Consider the following 18,024-nt stretch of genomic DNA (forward strand, 5'->3'; position numbering starts at 1 on the left):
CAGGAGCTCGTGACGGATCGGTTCAATCTGACGCCAGCAGCAGTCCCTCCGAGCAGAGTCAGCTGGGCCAGACTCACCCAGCATACCCAATGGGTCCACAGGTGAGTGAGAAGATACACAAAAATCTGAACACAGGCTTGATGAAAACCTTTATTATCTTAAAAGTTAAAGACATTTACACAGTGCAAGCTGGGATACTCAGCTAAAAAAGTTGGATTTCTCATAAAGCTGACAGACTGTAGGTAAGATTTAATTAAAGGAAAACTAATAAGATATTAGACAAATAAAAGTAAAGGCATTTGCACTTTTCTGGCATTTGGTGAAGTAGTATCAGGAAATACGCTGACAAAAATAAAGGTAAACGAGGCTCTTCAAATGCACAAAGAACATATAACCCCCCCCCCCCGAGAACCTTCCTTCAAATGTTAATTGTTCTTGAAATCATCCAGTTTAATTAAATAATCCAGACACAATGCCTTAAAAAAATAGAGATCTTTAGTTATTGTTTGCTAAGAATTAAACGCTCAAATGTCTCCCCCATCTTGACTGTTTCATTAGTTTTCACTGACTGACTGCACTTTAATTAAATATTATAAAGAATTAGGCATGAAGCATATGTATGGTACCTTAGATAACTTACAGAAGTACAGAAAAAAAACTCCCCATTTCTTCTAGTTAGATGCTGAAGGCTTTATTTTTGCTGTATTTACAACTGCGGTGCCAAATTTCCAACCAGTTCTATACATTTCCACTCATTTTTTTTTTTTGCCACTGGTGCTGATGATGTCAGAGGCTGTAGGAGGAGCTGCTGCAAGAAATTCATCAACAGTTTGAAAGATGAAGCCTAAAACTTCTGCTACATAATGCTGTGTACTGTTCAGTTCTCAAGCCTGTTCTCAAAAGGAACCATCTCAGTGGATAAGAGATAACTCTACGTCCTTGACAGCTTTAATTAGACTCAGAGTCTCTAAAAATGATCCTTTTTTAAATTAATTGATCTATTTTCTTTGTATTTTTAGTAAGCGGGACAATTTCCGTGGCCAATAATGTCTTTCTATCTATTTTATAAGGCACGCTTTTATTTTCTTAAGTATACCAACTTTCATCAGAGTCACGGGTCTTCTAGTTATGTGTACTCGGATTACACACCCAGATTGAGATTGAGTCTTAGGCTACGTTCACACTGCAGGTCTTAATGCTCAATTCCGATTTTTTGATCAAATCCGATTTTTTTGTCTGCTCGTTCACACTACAAATAAAATGCGACAGCAAACGCGATCCAGTGTGAACGCTCAAAGCGGCCCGCATGCGCAAAAGAAGATGTCACACACAACGCGCTCTGTTTAGACCCAGAGCAAACTATATTGTTTGATAGATGGCCCTTAATATAAAGACTTTGGACTTTACGTTTCCCAATTTTTGCTTTAAGTTATTTTGTTATCTACATAATAATGTAGATAACCTAATAATTATCCTTATTGCTGTTTTAGAGAGGAGCGGTGCTTCAAAGGATAGTTGCAGATTTCTGTAAGAGTCTGCAGATTATGCAGTACAAATAAAATGTTCACGTTTCTCCAACGTTGTCTTCCCAACAGTTTCACTGACATCTACACGGGATGGCCAGGAAGCGTTCGCGATGTCTTCTCAGGCGCTTCTCCAGCGCTGATAATTGACGTCTGTCTTGTATCAGTGACGTAAAAGACGGATTTAATGCGACTTGACCATTCACACAGCAGTCGCTTTCTGAAACATCGGATATGTATCGGATTCAGTACCACATACAAAAGTGACCCAGATCGGATTTGAAAATATCGAATTTGTGCCGTTCACACTGTCATAGCATGATCGGATATGGGTCGCATAGGGTCAAAAAAATCGGATTTGATGCGCTTTCGCCTGCAGTGTGAACGTAGCCTTATTATCTCAGTGCATGTGATGACTGAAACACGCCTGAGCTGAATCCTCTGAATTCTTTTCAGCAAAATTGTGAAATTGTGAAGTATTTAATCAGCACACATCATCTTCAAATGTTATTGAGTTGTGGCACTAATGAGCTGACAATACAGGGCCTGTCAAAACAACGTTGGGAGCAAAGAGCCTGAGCCTGCAGCCTTGTTAATAGCTCAATCAGGCATTGTCCTATTTGATTGGATTTATTGGCCTGGTGGCTCTGCGATGTTTAATGAACATCTATCTCATTAGCGTTGCTCAATGTCACCGCTCAACACACATGCACACTCGCAGAGTGTCAGGTTTCCTCCACCAGCTTTAATAAGGCCATTCTCCCTGCACTCAGTGTTAGTCAATGACAGTCAGTCCTCATCAGGAGAGACAAAAGAGGAAACATGAGACGTTGGGAGAGCAATTCAGGTCTGTTGGGAAGGTTTGCAGGGTGAGGAATCTCGAGTGAAAGACTCAGTCTGCGTAAGTGGCGATAAAAAATGTCCTTAATTAAAAGCGCTGTTCTGATAACATACCCTCCCTGGTCAAATCTGCTGTTTTACTATTAGATAAGAAATAAACAGAAGAATAAACAGGGGAAAGAAAGCTTCTCAAGCAGGCAGCAGTTACAGTCTGAGCCTCAGCAGGCGGCTCTCAACAGTCACCATCTAATATATTAATGCTGTCAGTACAGTCTCTGTGAAGCTAACACTTTTCAGAAACAAAGGCGCTCCGCATGCCATACCCAATTCTCTTGTTCCAGGATCAATATGTTTTGATAGATTCTCGCTCCAGAGCCGGATATTGTTCGAACAACCATTATCCGATGGTAGTTTACCCAACATGAATCTACCTTCCTTCTGTTTCCCACTCGCAGTTAGGATGACAAAAGTCTGCTATCTGGGTGATTATGGGCAATTTCTCAGTGCCAGAGCTGCCAAGCAGATAGAAGGGCCTATTCTCCCCTGATGGGCAGAGAGGCTGGGTACCACATCGAGTCCTGAGTGGGGCTGCTTCCCCTTCCAGAGCCGAACACACACACCCGGTCCGTGCGCCTGTGCGGCCCCTGGGAGACCACTTCTCAACACTCAGCTGTCAGGTCTGCCAAGCACTGTACAGCAGCTTTCCAGCAGCACCTATGGAGAAGACGAGTGAGAGGATCAGGTGAAAAGGCAGAGGGTGAACTGCCTGTAAAATCCGGATAAGCGACGCAGGGGATTCGCTCGCTGCGTGGCTGCAAAGCTGAGCTAATTATGTTCTCGCTAACTTCTTTCTCATCTCAGATTTTGACACGCACATATGCAGCCCTCGCACGGCAGATGAAGATCATAATCAGGCTTAAACTGGCGCAACAAACAGCCTAAACACCCAGAGCTCACTCGTGCTTTAAAGAATCTCCACAGTGCTTTCTCTTCAGCGCTGCCTCTGTGCCTAACAGCTGTCTGCTTCTCCAGAGCTGCCAGTAATGATAAATAAATCAGGGCTACATCTGATAATTGCAGAATTGTCTTTTAATGTTATTCCCTTCCATGTGAGGCTGTCTTTACTGTCAAGCCTGGCAATCTCATTTTGTTTGATTCAGAGATGAAATGTTCAAAGAGCGTCTTTGATTATGCGCCGCTTCGATTTGAGATTAAATTGAGTTAAAAAACTGAGATTAAACACGTGTCACTTGCAGCTAACAAACGCGTCGCCTTTGTTAGTGTCCTTTGAGGATTCTTTGAGCTCCCGAATTATTAATTCATTTTTTAAAGTTAATGGCAAATGTCATTTCGAATGCTGTCAGAAGCGTCAGTTTGTCATATGCTATGCACTGTTGCTGCGTATCAAAGCAAATGTTGAGAAAGAGGAATCCTTTACAGCGTGCGTGTGAAAACTCCTGCCAGCAGCGTTCACCTCTACAAGCTTTTCTCTTTTTTTTTATCCTTTTAACGGCTCAGAAACACAAACTGGTGTTCATTTGTCTCTTAGTGCGGATATTTTAGCCATGCTTTTTGGCTTTAAACCAACATGACCTTGTACCTCTTAAACTGCGATCACATGTACGTCGGAGTGGGAGCGGGCGTTATGCACCACACAAGGTTATCACAGTGACACGCCTGTCACCTATGAGCACCAGGCTCGAGAGCAGGGTGGGCCCGCTTCACACCAGTCAGCTCGTTCTGCATCCTGTGCAAGCTGCAGACACACCATGCAAAACACAAGCAGATAGCTGACAATTGGAGTTAAAGCTTTGTGAACTTAAAGTCGCACCACAGCGCGCCCAGACTCACCTACTAATGTCCAAAGCAGCCTGCTTTGTTGGGGACACAACACAAAGTGACAACGCGCTTTTATTATTTGACTCCCAAACAACTCAAATTCCACGTTTAAATGTTCTCAGTCCAATTTTAATCAATGATTAATGACAATAAATGCAAATTAATGTGTAATTTTGTGTGTATTCGTAGAGCCATGGCACAAACCTTCCTACTTTGGGCTCAAAACTCTCAACGATAAATGTGTAGGTGTATTTTTCCCAGCCCCACTTCCTCGGAAAATACATGAAGAGAGCTTCAAGTGTGCAAAATATCTCAGAGCGATACTTGTGATAACTTATCTTTTCTTCTATGGGTATGACTGCAGCGATTCCACTTTAACTAATATGAATGAATGGATACATGAAGAGACGAGAGTGATGTGTTATAGCACTCATCAAAAGGGCAAAGTACTGCTACGTTATAAAAAAAAAAGACTGTGTATTTCAAGCACATTATTCCGTGGTACCAGGGATTTGTTCAGTGGGATGAAACATGAATCACTGCATTTCTGTGAAAGGAAAAAAATCACAGCTCTTTCACAAAGATGGGGTTTGATTTCTGTCAGTACCAACAGCAGTGTGTTTTGACTGTCAGTCTGTGACACAGCAGAGCAGCACAGCTTTCAGCTGCAAAACAGCTGCATTCATCAGAACACACTGATTGGTTATGAAGTCAAGAAACATCTGCTGCACTTGTCTCCATTAAGCATGTCAGGATTTTAAAATAGCCCGTATGTTCAGCACTTAATATGCAGAGTCTTTATTTTCTGGGAAATAGGTGCAGTAATATATTGAAACACCTTCAAATATACATGGAAAAGTCGCATATAAGGTAAAAACAGAGTCAAGCTTAAAACTGCATATTTGGTGTGACCAACACAGTCTGAACTCTCTTAGGCAGCTGTTATTGTAATTTCTAAATAGGCTTCAAAGCTCTACTTGGGATTTTAGCTCCAGTTTGTTCTCTGTAAAGATCCCACGCTGCTTCAATAACCTTAAAGTCCGAGCTCTGGGGAGGCCGGTCCATGACTCTTTGGGGTCATTGTCGTGCTGAAAAACAAATTTGTTGCCAATCAGATGCTTTCCAGATAGTACTGGATAGTATATCAAAATGAGATGATACTTTTCATTGTTCATAATTCTATCGGTTTAGACAAGATCTCCAACACCACCGCAGCCTCAAACCATGACAGAGCCTCCACCATGTTTTACAGATAGCTATAGACACTCTGTGCTTTTCTCCTGACATCCTTTCATTGATTTCAAAGGATGACATGATGACATGGAAGTCTGACACCTTGAAAGCGAAATCTAAAGAAACAAGGGCCTCAAGATTTTAGCACAGTCCTGTGTCTTAACAATACGTTTAACCATATCACACTAAATGTTTTACTGTTTGCTTTATGAAATCATTTTTGGCATTAGTGTCTTCTAAAGTGGGTCTAAATAAAAAACTATAGCTTAAAGTTGCAACTTTAATCAAAATACTGATGTAAATTTATAATATTCATGCAGACTTTGATTGGTGTGTGTGTGTGTGTGTGTCGGTGTGGGTGTGTGTGTGTAAAATCTGAAATAACTGCAAGTAATAAGATCATAAACACAATTTATTTCGCACAAACATAGAAATATATCGAATGATGTATTAAACCTTACTTTTATAACATTTTAAAGAAAAGCATCCGCGATTATCTGACCTATGATGTTATGCGTGTGTGTGTGTGTGTTTTTATGTGTGCCCTCTTCAGTCTCTCCTGGTGGCGCAGCAACTGGCTAACGCGGTAGGTGGCGTGATGTCCGGGGCGGCGCCAGGCCTGAACCAGCCCATCCTCATTCCTTTCAACGCAGGCGGGCACCTGGGCGGGCAGCAGGGCCTGGTGCTCTCCCTGCCCACCGCCAACATCCAGAGCCTGGTGGCTGCTGCTGCTGCGGGGGGCATCATGACGCTCCCCCTCCAGAACCTGCAAGGTGAGAAAAAGGGAGCTATAGACAAGAAGCTGCAGAAAAATGACCCAGCTACTCTCAGGAATTGTTATTGCCTCGTATTCGTGTAGAGCAGACGATTCGGGAATTATTAGTAATACATAAAACAAGTAAGAGTTTTGTGCGCATTCATTTTAAGCCACTGAACAATGTTTTTTCCCCAACAAAATGCTTTAGAGGTCTCGGCCAGGTAAGAGTCCTTGAGGGGTTTAGATCCCAAAAAGCAGCTATCCTCGACTTGCCCAGAGGAACCAACCATATTAATTACAGGTCAGCGTTTTGCAGTGCAGCACAGAAGCACTTTATGCCTCTTTCCTGTGCATAAGAGTGCACTGTACTTCACTTTTTTATCTCTTTTCCACCTCATCTGTCCATCCACATGGCTGTACTTATCCTTGCCTTTTAAACTTTAATGCCCAAGTGTTCTCTTTTGATCATAGTTGTAAATGGTTTTCATTTTAATGTTTAAAACATTGTCTCTTTTATACCATTAGATTGAGGGATGGATGGGGAAACCGTCAGCCATAAATCTTAGATGAGAGAGCCGCACTAATGTAAAAAGATGCCAGGCTACATGTAAAGCAGTGTGTTTTTAGGAGGGAGATTACAATAATGCCAGTGCAGCACAAAGTGCAGGGAAGTCTCCCTTCATGTGGGGGAAATGGATGGACAGATGCCCTGAGTGAGGAAATGTGGAGGTAGAGGCCTAATGGACACAAACATGCATAAATAACAGCAGCCATCGCTGTGGGCAGAGCTTTTAATAAACCCGCATCTATCCAGCGAGCCCTTCAATGTATCCGTCAGTAGTGGACGATAATGGGCCCAGCAGGCCCGTCTGACTCACACTTCAACACATCTTCCTCGTGGTGCGTGAGGGACAACCCAGAGGCTTCAGCGATCCGATGAACTGATCGACAAACACATTGTCAGGGTGTCAGAACACCAAAACAAACACCTCTCAGTCATCCATATTGTCCACTGCCAAACAAACCAACAAAGAATCTGAGTCCAATGTCCTGATAAAATTCTACAGCCATCAGAGACACAAAGAGAGAGACAGAGGGGAAAAAAACTGTTGTGGAGAAATGCCTCTGTGGCAGATCTTTTTTTAAGCGTGCAGACTGACAGACTGCCTGTTCGCACGTCCTCTTATCTGAAGGGGATTCATTGAAGGGACCTCCGTGGAGAGAAAGTGACACAAGTCACGAGTGAAGCTAAATGTCTTGACTGTGTCCGGGCCCCTCTAGCCAAGCTGCGCTCCTCCACTCTCCCCTGTCTGAGTTCATCACAGCTCCGCTGAATGAGGCCTGCTGGCACAGCACCTCTGTCAGACAACTGCAGCTCTGGCCTCTGCCCCCGTGTCCCCCTCGCTCCCCCTCCCAGACCCTCCAGGCCTGATTAATCACACATATAATACGATGCCGCACTGTCGCCAGGGAGCAGTCAGCTCATTTCACGACTTTGGGAGCGAGTGTAGTTTACAGCGTTCACACTGCTCGCTAATTAGTGTCAGATCAGACAGAAGACAACAGTGAGGCACAGTAATGAGACTCTGGGAGGAGCCCAGCCAATGGCTGTATTTAAATGTAATGAGGCAGCTAATGACCAACTAATAAGGCTGTTTGTCTTGTGGAGTGGGCGGTGTAGGACAGAGGATATTAGATACATTAAATCTCTGTACATTGTCAGGATGTCATGTTTCACTAGCTATATTAGATGAAATGAGGGATTTCAGTGCATGCACTTTTTGCATTTTTATATTAACCTTTAATGAGGGAAATGAAGTAAAAAGAGAAACAGTAACCGCAGCGTTTTTGATCAGGCTAATCAAAGCTGGCTCTGTGAGAATAAATGTTGACAGAAGGGAACCGACTGGACTTGTACTAGCTTTAGGAGGGCAGCTCTCTCAGACTGTGATGAATAACTATCACTGTAATGGGGTTGTGCTATAAAGTAAATAAAACTGAGCAGCATCTTGTGGCAGACTCAGTAAACACAAGCACCAGTGTAACTGGTTATTTGTCAGAATGATTTATGCCTGCAAACATGCAGTAAAAACAAATCCCCAATGAAACTAAACAAGGGAGAAAGTTATCTTTTGTGACAGAGTGCACACAATTCTAGCTGACTTCACAGAGGCAAAAACTAGGTTGGGTCATGCTAGAGGTCTGTAAATATGACGGCTGATAGGAATAAAAATAAAAGAAAATCATACATGATTTTCACAATTTCAGATCTAAGTATGCACGACTGATGCAGACATCTGCAGATTTCTGGTCTTGAATATGACGCTACCTTTCTGCTGCATTTTTAATAGGCCTTTACTTCATAACAAGCAAAGCATGATTACCATACTTGTAAAACTAGTTGTTTCAAAGCTCTATACATGTAATGCTCATTGGGAGGAAGCAGAACAAAGTCTCATCTGTCTACTCCTCTCCTCTACGACTCACTCAAAGGTAATGCAAGAAGCTAGTTTACCGGAGCGCTTTCATATTAATAAGCATATCCCATCTTATTTGCTCTCAGCAGAAAGCCAGGGAGCACATCACATCAGAGAGCCGAGTTCTAATGGTGAGGTGAGAGCGTTGTTCCTCTGTACTCGTCCGCAGGAAACACAAAACAGCACTCAAGCTTCCTGATAAAGGTCGGCATCCCACTCACCTGCAGTAATGAGACCCCGTGTCAGTGCCAATCAAAGGCATGTCTGCCGTTTTGATGAAAACGCTCAGCGGTGTCGTTCGCAGGTTGTGGGTTTTGCCGTGATACAAATTAGGGAAATCACTCTGCTCATTACACCACCAAAGGGTGGGCTCCTGGGGGGGAAGAGCCAAATGTTTCCACACTAGTTAGACATGTCAGATTGCATCTCTTCTGCCTCAGCTGACTGCTGCTCCTTTAAGAGGTTAGCTCACCGGGCCAGGCCGCTGACTACCTCTGCCTCCTCTGTCCTCTGTGGGAATGCCTCCGTGTCCCTTTAGCCATTACATTAGCAGAGCCGGAGAGTTTCAGATATTCTTTTTGGGCTTGTTACAAACACAGCAGCCGTTCATTGTGCGGCTGCTTTTCTCTTGTGTATGTTTCAAATCATTTTGGGGGGTAGAAGAGAAAAGAAACGAGCCGCTGCTGTTTGTGGGCACATTCAGCCAGTAGAAGAGTGCATTAGGAAGCGCCACGCGCAAGTGGTTCACACTTCCTCACCCGCATCTGCCATCTTAACACAATAGAGGCTAAACCCATCCCTTCTCCCTTATCACTGTTTAATTTGAAGTGTTCTCGAGCAGTATGTATTCCACGTCGTCCTTTAATGATTTAACTTTGCTGTGGTTGTAAGATGACTCGCAGGGGAGAGAGCCGCATTAAATAAATAACAGTGATAAAATGTAGACCTCATACATTTCAAAGCTAATGCAACTAGCGGTGCAATAGGAGCAGCTGCACACAGTCCTGGAGCGGTAATTTGATTGATTTGTTGTGACAGCAGCCAAATAATTGAGAGTGAGAGGTGCTGCTGGAGATGAAGCGCAGGCAGAGGCAGGTTCGCCAGCCAGTCCCAGCAGATATGGCACCCGAGTTCTCATCTCTGCCATTGATATCTGCCAGTGGTTTATTGTTTGTCTTCAATAAGAAGCTCCGAAACGTGCCGGGTTAGTGCCTTCGTGACAGTTTGGCGACAGAAAGGAGAAAAGAGGGGGAAAAATCGCCAATCAGAACAAACAGCAGAGCATTAAGAGGGTTAGGATCAACCACACGGGTTTGATGCACATATAAACACACACACTCGCTCTCTCCCATGAGGCTCATTTATACTCTGTCTGTTTTCAAGCTGAGATGTAAGTAAATTTCACCTCCTGCTGCTTCACTTGTTGCAGCCATGCTAATCATTTGTTCTGTATTCAAGTTACATATTTTCCATAATTGCTTAAAAAAACAACGATCCTCTGTGTTTCTTGAATATACAGTATGATTTTTTTTTTATGTATGCATCCCCAGACATTTCTGTGTTTTGTGTCTGGTAAGAAACCGTTGTTTTGTGTGTGTGTGTGTGTGTGTATATGTGTGTGTGTGTGTGTCTGTTAACCTTCTGGCTCTTGGCTCGTTTTTTGTTTCTATGGATGGTGGCGGTGTCACTCTGGTTCAGCCATGCCACAGGACAGCACGCTGCCAGAGCCCGAAATAGAAAGAAAGGAAAGAAAAAAGGGGGAGGCTTGGAGAGGAGGGAAGAGGGGAGGGGATGAGTCTTTATGGCGGTGTGGAGGAGGACAATAATATTGTTAATCAGATGTGGCTGTGTCTGCTCCTCCACAGCAAACCCTGACATCTGCCCTCACTGGTAAACACTGAGGGAGGCTCTTTGCAAAACCACCTGCCATAAACACACAGTCTACAAGGCGGTCGCTCACCATCGCACAGTGTCCGTCTGCGCTGTGTGTGCAGGCAGTGTGATGCATTCATTTTAATGGATTTTACTCAGGGTGGCAATAAAGCAGCGTGGATTAGGAGAGGATCGTTTTCCGAATTAGGAGGCGGAATTTCTAGATGGCAAATTCTGAAATTAGCTTCCAGTTATGTGAATAATCAAAAACACGTGGAGCAATCCGGCTATACGCTATTCCCCGAGCTCCGGAGCTAAAAGAGATTACCCTCTAGCTGCTGTAATTAAGTGTCTAAATGTGAAACAGCCACACTGCTGGCTTCATTTAGCCAAATTAACCGTTTTTGAATAAAATCTCAATTATCTAATCCTAACACGCTCAATGAAATCATCTTACACCATGATAGCTGTGCATGTTGATTAATATTCTAAACAATTATGCACAATCAATAGAGTTCATCTGTTTTAATCGTTCCCGTCGAGTGGACCAGTTAAATGAGGGAATATTGAATGGGGTATAAATTACAATACATTGTTTTCGTGGCATTTCAGCACTTGTAAAGTCTTTCCAGTAAATGCCTTGACCACTCGGCCCCAGAGTTGTTTTGTGGAAATTACATCTCACTTTTAGCCTCCCTCCTCTGACCACACCGCTTCCGAAAGATTTGCTAAAGGTCTGCCATATTGCTGAGGCGCAATTCAGGAGCTTTCAGCAACAATCTGTAGTCAAGCATTTTAAATGAAAATTGATTTGTGATTTACATGGTCAGTGAGGGGAAAATGAACTTATGAAATGTTGTAAATGAAATATTAGACAAGGTGCAGTGGGAGAGAGCAGACAGAGATGGTAATCTTGTGGAACTGGAAGTCCTGCCTGGCAGAACTGGGTGACATTTTACATTTATCTGTGTTCTGCATGAGTTGTAATGTTAATGGTAATTTTATGGGACTGAACTGGAATGAAAATGGTGTTATCACCGATTGCTTCAAATGTGGAATTGTGTAAAGCAGCACAGCGGCATCCTTTATTTCCCATTCCCCAATAATGTGAGTTATTGCGTGATGTGTCCTCTGAGGTTGAACTTGTGTGTTCAGCCTGTTTTTTATCAGTCAGGGTGCCTTATATCACATACCTGTGCCACCGGATGAAGCGTGCACGCTGCTGTGTTTTGATATTAGTAGAAAGGGCACAAATGTTTCTCCCAGACTTATTCAGCAGGTCTATTCTGCTTTTTCTTAATGATTTCCAAAGGTATTTGTGTTGTCACTGTTATGTTTTATACCTATCTGCATAATTGACTCACAGTAAGTACATATGTACATAACATTATAATATAAAGTAAAATGTTATCAAAACAGATCTATAATGGACTTAATAATACTAGCAAATCAATGTAGCATTACGCGCTGATCAATACTCCTTACACTGGGCCCAGACGTTTTAATTTTGTTCAATAACTTGTGCAGTGAACGTTTCCTGTTCCCGCTCTGACCGTGTACAACATGTATGGATTTTCATAGAGCTCGCTCTTTCGTGTTTGAAAGAGAAAAGAAGCAAAAAACCTGAGAGAAGAACAAACAAAGTGATCCTGCAGCAGCGGCGGCGGCAGTAGAGGAGCTGTGGGAGTCTGGATCACACAGAGGTCACTTTTAAACACAGCTCTCCGGTTCCCCGCGTGTGAAACCAAAGAGTCCGTGGTGACATTTGTCAGCAGATGGTGTGGAACCAAACCCCTCACCAGCTAAAAGCTATCTGTGGTTACTAATTGCTGACCAGGGCCTAATTACCTTAATTAATGGCTGAGGTATCTTGGGGCCAGATTTGTGGGGGCTTTTATCAGTATCAATGCAGCTTAAAAGGTCCCGCAGGAGGCCTGAGGAGTGCGCAAGTCCCGCGGGTGCTATTCCTGGACTAACTGCAGACACATCACAGATGGATCCCGTGGCATCAGTACAGGACGGCATGTTTGGAGAGAGGTATCTGATACTTACAGATCATAAGAAAGACTCACTAAGTACATGTGAGGGTATAGAGGGGAGGGGAAAAAAAGGCTTTTCTTGCATTTTTTTTCTCTTTTTCCTCTGGACATTTTTTCCTACTCTTGTCTGTCATACACAAGGCTGTTTCCTGAATTACACTGCCGTAATTCACAATGACAAAGTAGACTTAGCACCTTTTGCCACAGACCGTGGGGGGTTTTGTTCAGTGAGCTCTCACTGTGAAATTAGCCCTGGTACTTTCATTTTCCAGCTGCAGTGAAATGGTTAAAAGACACAGATCAGCCAGTATGGAAATAGAACTGATTCAACAAAATCTGCTGCTGCTGCTTCCCATTGCTTTGCTCTTCACCCATCCAGGAAAAAAAGAAGAAGGAAAAAAAAAAAGGAAAACCCTCCCCTCTTTTCTCTCCAGCCACCCCCCTCTCTTTTTCTCCTTACTATCCCCTCCGCCTCTCCCTTCCCCCAACCCCGTCAGGCACCTTGTCCGCATCCGAAGAAGGCTTGTAAGTTTCGGGTGCATACATTTCTTTTGATGATATATTGTCCTGGTGCGGAATTTCATTTACTGCCGCTGCCCTTTGCTGAACCTGTTGCTAGTCAGTGAGCACGATAAGCGTATAAGTAGCATGCTACTTCATTCATCATACATCGTTCTGGGCTCTCAAATATCTCATATGCGATTCAGGAAGAAACTACTAAACCGGCACAAAGGATCCCACCAGGATCAGCTGTGGTTCCATTAAATGCTGTGTGCAAAAATAAAGCACACTGGGCCGCTTGTTATCGTTGCATCTACAAAACATTAGCCTTCATTTTGCGGTGTACACATTGTTTATGTAGCAAGGAAAAGACAAAAAAGGGGGGGGGGGGTGTATCTCAAGTGCTCAGTGCTCATGTAGTACATAATTCCATTCACATTGCATTTTGAATGCATGCATTTTGAAATCTGTTTTTTCCCTCAGTCATAGTGGCTGCTCTGTGTTGTATTAAACAGCATTAATAATCACAAGAGGCTCAGTGTCACTCAGAAGTCTCCACATCACTAAGGCAGACAGTGTTGTGCTGCTGGGCATGTTGTGCTGTGTGAAAGTGCTTACACGCTCCCTCAGACAACCAAAGGGAATAATTAAAGACAGAAGATGGAGGCAGAAGAATGGAAAGCAAATCCCATTGTTTGGGGTTATTTCATCCCACTGAATTTCTTTTTCTCACTTTCTTTTCGCTCTCTTCTCACATTCCTCCCCAAATGCACTGTGGGTATGCGGCACGTTATCAAAAGCATATGTAAGCGAAGCAGCGCAGAACAAAAGCCCTGTGATGTCCTCCTCATACCCACATTGTCTTTTGATTATTCTACAATCATTTTTATATCTGTGTAAGTTGGGAAGGAAGGGAAGGCTTAATAACCCCGTAATATACAATACTGTAGCTGCTCAGAAGTCACAATGCAAGATGTGCTCGAGACGATTTGGAAACAATCCTGCTTAGTCCTCTTTTTAATCTAATGGAGTAATTCTTCAACCCCTCAGTATTCAAGTTGTTACCAAAATAATCCACAATGAAATTCAAATTTAAGGTGAACTAGACTATTAGGGCGACTCTACTCCACTCCATTTCTGGAGCAGTAAATGCAGCCCCTCAATCTCTCTCAGCTTTTACTGTCAGTCAGAGAGCACTCAGTCATCTCCGTGCATCAGGCCCGCAATATTGATTTTTCCACCCACTGAAACAGCCGCATGAACATAAATTTTACATGAGGCTTTTACTCGCGGCCTCCGCTTTGGTCTGACGACACATGATGGGACCATGAACACGCTGTAATAACCCGGTCTGTCCTGCCAGGCAGACAGGCTCTTTTCAGGAAGGGGGAGCGCGGGTGGGGGGGGCTCAACACCTTCTGGACTTTGAAGGACAAAAGCAGGAGACCCCATACTGGGTTTCACTGCATTACATACTGTTTATGTGGAGTGTGTTTGAATGGAGCCTGAAAATATCTCAGAATGTGAAGGTTTGGTCATAAATGAAGCCGTTGTAGTTGCTTTAGACAAAATAAAGTATTTCTTTTATTTATTCAAAGAGATTTTAATGAGACAGCTATAAAAAATGTTTGAAACCAGGATTAGTGCAGAAAGTTTGCCACTTAATTTAAGAAACTTTCAAGCAAAGCGAGATAAACTAATTAGTCGCTTTGGTTTAATCTTTAAAAACCCTCACCTGTAAGATCACTGCACAAAAATGAAAAAATAAAAATCTTAAGGATTGAAATCAGAGGGAAAATAAACTCGGTCTCTCTCTTTTTGTTTGGGACCTCCTGGAACTTTATCGGGACCCCCCCCCCCCCTCCCCCCCCTCCCCAGAGGTTCCCGGACCACACTTTGGAAATCAATAACAAAGCGTAAGCAACACCAAAAGGGCAACATTATCGAGCACACGGGGATTTTCTTGTATGTGTAACAACTCCATGGAGAGGATTTGATTCTTTGAAATGCTTCCCCCAGAGTGAGAATCCTGCAACACTGCTTGATATTGCCTTGCATCACAAAGTGAAAGCATTATCTCTGGATCCCTACAAGCGATGTGGTTTACTCTCCAAAATCCTGTAACTGCGACTCCGCTCAAATCTTAACTACCTATATTTTTTTTCTCTCTCTTTCTTTTTTGTAGTCGCTGAGTTCCTCCTGCAGCTGAAATGCTGATATTGACTGCTGTGGCTCTCTGAGTAATGTTTTTATTCAGTAGTTCTCCAGCTCCTTTAACGTTTCATTTTCCACGTGTTCATTCCAGCCATTGCCAACGCAGGTATCTATTCTCCATCCCCTTAACGTGATTACCAGCTGTATGCACTCGCCGGTGAAGGAATGTAACACAAATATGTTGCAAGCTGTAAAAAAAAAGAAGCTCTGAGTGAGAACGTGTGTTTGTTTTTCTAAGCCTTTTTCTTTCTAACTCTAGCTAAACTTTTATTTCAGGGATTTAGGCACAAATATGAGATACTTCACTTGATTATTTGCATTTTTTTGCCAAAATACCAAACTAGATTGTTGCGTTTCATGGCCTTTAAGACTAAATGGGCCACTCGATGATTCGTAATTTCTTTACTCAAGGAAAGAGACGTTATTAATGCCAGCTGGTTGCTGCATGGAAAAATCGTAGTGTTTTCTGAAAGAAAAACCTTCACTTTAGCAGCAACATGTACAAACGCACTGAACAACTTTGACAAGCAGTTTGCAGCAAATAGATCAAACTAAATAGAAGCAAGCCTGAACAGGTGGGTCTAAAGTTTATTATTAAAGGTATCAACGGTGTCCACCGGGATCCGCAAACTCAAAAGCACCATCACCTTTGTCTTTAAGTTGGATCTAAGTACAGCCAACAAGTATTGATCAGCAGACATTAGAGATGTAGACAACAACAATGAATTAATATATAAAACTTTAATTAGCATTGTTATCATAGTTTCCACTGTATGAGGTGTAAACTATGAAGTATTAAGTATTTCATACTTTTACTTTTTAATACAGAGCTAGTATTGAAGTATTTTCAGTATTGCTGCCTTTATTTGACAGTCTAAATCAAGGGTATCAAACATAAAGTCCAGGGGCCAGAACTGGCCTTCCTAAGACTCTAATTCGGCCCACTGGATGTGCTTTAGAACAAGTGAAGGAAGGTACTGAATGAATTTTTGAAGTTTTAACTGTATTTTCATAAGTTTTACAGCTTTTCCCACCAATAAAGACCTTCCCAATGGTCGTTCATACTAAACCAAAGCAATTAAATGATTGATAAATAATTCAATGACATAAAAATTCATTTTCACTATTTACTATATACATTTCATATTTTTACAATGAGACTACAGTGGGAAAAAGAAATAGGAGGTTTTATGGCTAATGAACTCTTCCTGTAATTTTACATGTGGATTTCTAACTATTTAAGTCCAAAGAGTCATGCTGGCAGATTTCTTTCTTTACTACAGCAGCATTTCTTGATCATGTAGAAAAACGGAGACACACTGCTGAAAGTGCACTGCTAAACTAAACGTTTACCTAAACATCTATACACAAAGGGGAGTTTAGCTGGTTCGGCACATTTAAGATCAGAGTTTATGGGTGTATGTGGCCCACGGTTTAAACACTGACACTCCTGGTCTAAGTGTTTCTACCAAAACTGAACCAGATATGCTGCAAACCACACACGGGCAAAATACAGCCTGCGGGCCATCTCAGTCCAGCCTGCAGTGTCTTAAAAAACTGATTAAAACCAACCACTGTGTTAATAAATTTTAAGGTGAATGATTGTAATGAGTCTGTGCTACTTATTAAAAAAGGAAGCAATGATCCTCAGAAATGATCCATTATTCCTTTATTCATAAATAGTAAATGTAAGTCTAATTTCTACTTGATTCAGCGATGCAGGTCTGTATATTAAAGCTCAAGTCAGAGTAAAACAGTTGACGCAATATTTATAATGTATCGTGTTTCATGCAAGCAGTGGTCCATTGTCAGAAAATTAGATAGATGTAGGTGAATTTAAATGTTAGTATGATAGTTATGATAAGTGGATTGTTTTATGCAAGTCAGATTTTCATTTTGAACTCAGTGGGCACCAAATGAATGCTTTATGAAACATAAAGTATTTCCAGACTCTGAAAAAGCTATAAAATATTCTAGCATTTGTATTAAATGCAGGAAGTTTAAGATAACTGACCTCTATTGTTTGCTTATCTCACCAGTATGGCCTTTAGGAAACAAAAATAAATGTTTCCTGTGCTAAACTGTGTCAATTTACACAAATTCATGCCTTTTGTCATTTATCAGGTTAATACTAAATGCTCCACCTCTGATGCCACTTTCTTTTCATCTTTCTGTGTTTTAATAAATCACTTTTGAATTAAAAAAAAGACAGACAGAATGACCAGTGATAGAAATAATTACCTTGACGCGTAATCAGTGTTATGAAAGTGAACTAAAAGTTAACATTTCACAAAGGAAATGAGAGCAGAAACAGTGATGTTATCCCCTTCATCAGTGTGCGAGCGCGCCGATCTAATCCACAGAGTAAAAAATGACCTTCCCTTGACCACCTTCATAATTACCAGATCTCATAGAGTCTAAATCTCCTTACCTCCAGTGGAGTAATTATCAGTGTGACTCACTGAAAAGGCAATTGAGACAGTGGTTTATGGACTCCCATAGAGGAACGTGAGGCAGAGCAGTAATGGGGAGCTTGTTTGTCCCCCCCTCACCTCTCTCGTCGGAGAATGACAGCCGTGTTTAGAGACGAGAGCAGTTCCTAAAGATACAGGGTGGGTCACATAGGACAATTTCATCAACCTGGAAAGGCTCCTCTGTAGCTTCTGATTAGCTCTTAATTTACTGCACTCCTCTCCTAAGTGAGGCTAAAGACATCCAGATAGTGCAGC

General features: G+C 42.3%; 1 protein-coding gene across 3 annotated transcripts in view; it reads left to right on the top strand.

Moving 5' to 3' along the window:
• The window catches only part of pou6f2 (POU class 6 homeobox 2), a 79,162-nt gene that overhangs the window by 23,500 nt on the left and 37,638 nt on the right, over nt 1-18,024 (top strand). For all 3 annotated transcript variants that reach the window (XM_086306526.1, XM_086306527.1, XM_086306528.1), the window contains 2 exons: nt 4-101; nt 5,989-6,208. In XM_086306526.1, the coding sequence (XP_086162652.1) occupies nt 4-101; nt 5,989-6,208 (318 nt within the window). The remainder of the gene's footprint in view (nt 1-3; nt 102-5,988; nt 6,209-18,024) is intronic.

Source organism: Aulonocara sp. 'chitande type north' Nkhata Bay, linkage group LG9 (genome assembly GCF_057382095.1).
Source record: "Aulonocara sp. 'chitande type north' Nkhata Bay isolate Kocher_YH1m ecotype deep benthic linkage group LG9, A_spYH_male_GT1.1, whole genome shotgun sequence".
Taxonomy (NCBI): domain Eukaryota; kingdom Metazoa; phylum Chordata; class Actinopteri; order Cichliformes; family Cichlidae; genus Aulonocara; species Aulonocara sp. 'chitande type north' Nkhata Bay.